The 2,179-nt window shown below is 61.6% G+C and overlaps 1 protein-coding gene across 1 annotated transcript in view; it reads left to right on the forward strand.

Annotated features, from left to right (window-relative positions):
• Window positions 1–2,179, forward strand: part of TMEM214 (transmembrane protein 214) — a gene marked incomplete at its 5' end in the record, with an annotated part of 20,891 nt that overhangs the window by 2,950 nt on the left and 15,762 nt on the right. The window contains one exon of the mRNA XM_035901766.1: window positions 1,831–1,981. Coding sequence (XP_035757659.1) covers window positions 1,831–1,981 — 151 coding nt within the window. The remainder of the gene's footprint in view (window positions 1–1,830; window positions 1,982–2,179) is intronic.

Consider the following 2,179-nt stretch of genomic DNA (forward strand, 5'->3'; position numbering starts at 1 on the left):
GCGCTCGTTGCCACGTCCCCACGTTCGCGCAGGGGCGAGCGCGCCTGCCTGCCGCTGGCTGCAGCACAGGGTGGTCACATTCACTGTGGGAGCAGAACAGATGGTGCTCGCCGCTCTGGTGAGCGCCGGGCCGGCCTGGGGGATCCATCTTGTGCTTGAAGTTGTGCTTTTGCTGGAGGCGGAACGGCAGGAGGTGGCTGGAGGGGAATTTCTGGTTTCTTTCCTCACCCACTCCCTGTCTGCTGTCTGGGAGGAATCCTGAGGAAGCGCCACTGGTGAACCCTCCTCTCTGTCTTACCGGCTGAGGGCCTGGGGAGCCGCTTCTGCGCCCCGTGCTCCCTGCGCTTCAGATGAATCCGTAGAACTCGTTTGCCTTCCTCCCGCCTGTTCTTGCGGTGTCTGAGCACAGACGGGTTTTGCAAGGGAACCCCAAATTAACTCTGTTCAAGCCAACGTGTCTGCTGGGAAAGTGGCTGCCTGGCAGGGCTCTCCCGCCGCGGTCGCTCGTCCAGCTCCTCGCTTTCACCCAAGCATCGCATTGCGTCTTGCTTGTGCCCTGAGCACCTCCGACCTCCCCCCGGCAGGGGTGGGGGGCTTCCTCCACTCCGCTGAGCACAAGCCATTCTCCGCATCCAGCTTTTGCATGCAGAGGCAGCCCGTGGTGGATCAACCTGTGATGAACCTTTGGTGCGTGTGTGGTGGATACTCCTCGGGGAGAGCGGTCGGGGGCTTAAGCGTGGCTGCCCTGTAACCGCTCCGCACAGCTCAGTGGTGACGCACGCCATTGCACGACAGCGTTGTTCAGTTTTTTGACGTAGCCACACCTATTTTTTTCTTACTCCTCTTCCCAAAATGGTTGCTGGAATGAACGCTCAGCACGAGGTGCCCAGATCGGGTTTAATACCGTGCTGCGGCTGAAACCCACCACGCGCAGAAACATTGGGCTGCAAAACTTTCAACAGCCGTTAAAGCCGTGCTGCATCTCCTGAGCTCCCCGCGGGGAGACAGCGCGTCTGCCCCCGCGCCCACGGGCGATCTGAGTTTAAAAGCAGGGTGGTTTGTGACAGATGGCGCAGGACGGGGAGGAAGGTGAGGGGAGGCAAGCTGCTGTCTGAGCTGCTGACCACACCGGTCTGCGGTTTGCAGGTTGTTGAGCGGGTGGGTCTCCATGGTCTCGGCTATTTTCTCCTTTTGCCACTCTAGGTGCAGTTGCCTGACACGGCTACGAGCGGGTGACACTGGGCGGGTCCACGCCGAGCTGCAGCCTGGCGTGCTCTCCTGCCTACAGCAGGAGCAGCTTTGGCTCCTCGGCGGTTTGCACAGCACCGGCCAGGCCCAGGCGATGCTCGCCACAGGGCGTGTGGGAGCGCAGAGTGGCAGAGCCCCAGCTGGTGTGCTGGAAGGTGGAACACGGAGCGAGGAAAACCTCCGAGGAGGGAGCAGAGCTCGTTCCTGCGGCAGTGCCGGCACAGCCCGTCCTGATGTCCCCGTTGGCTCCGGGGCATTCTGCAGCCCCTTTGGTGCTGGGTGTCCGCAGTTCCCCACGCGGGTTTGGTTGTTCCCCGGTAGTTTCTTTGTTAATCGGAAGGCAATGTGTTTCCAGCACAGCACTAAATGCTGTTTCCGGGCCAGTGCCCCCATTTGCATTAGTAGGTGGTGGACGGGGGGTGTTCCGTGTGGGAAGGGCAGGCAGCCTTCTCGGGATGAAGGTGGGAAGCATTTCCCTCGGTGCCCAGCAGCCCCTCAGGCGCTGAAGTTAACTCTCTACTTTCCATGCTTTTTGACCATTCTGTGCATCCCAGGTTAAGTTTGTCTGTCTGTCGCTTCCAGCTTGACCTGGTGGACCTGCAGAAGGAGCTGGATAAAAGCCAGAGCGTGTTCCCCGAGAACCCCTCAGTCTGGGTGAAGGACCTGGCCAGCTATCTCAACTACAAGCTGCAGGCGCCCAGGAGCGACCCCATGCTCAGCCAGCACCCCCACGGTCAGTGGCGTTTGACCGGCCCCCCTGCGGGGGGGGCTTCACCCTGGGGCTTCGCTCTGAAGTGGCTTTGTGCGTCGCAGAGGCGTGCAGAGCCACGGGGCAGGCGCTTCTCCGTGGCTGGGCCAGCTCAGTGTGGTCTTTAAAACCCCACGGAGCCAGGCGGTAGGGGGGCCAGGCACGGGGAGCAGCTCGGGACAG

Source organism: Egretta garzetta, unplaced genomic scaffold (genome assembly GCF_000687185.1).
Source record: "Egretta garzetta isolate BGI_Z169 unplaced genomic scaffold, ASM68718v1 scaffold1149, whole genome shotgun sequence".
NCBI lineage: Eukaryota > Metazoa > Chordata > Aves > Pelecaniformes > Ardeidae > Egretta > Egretta garzetta.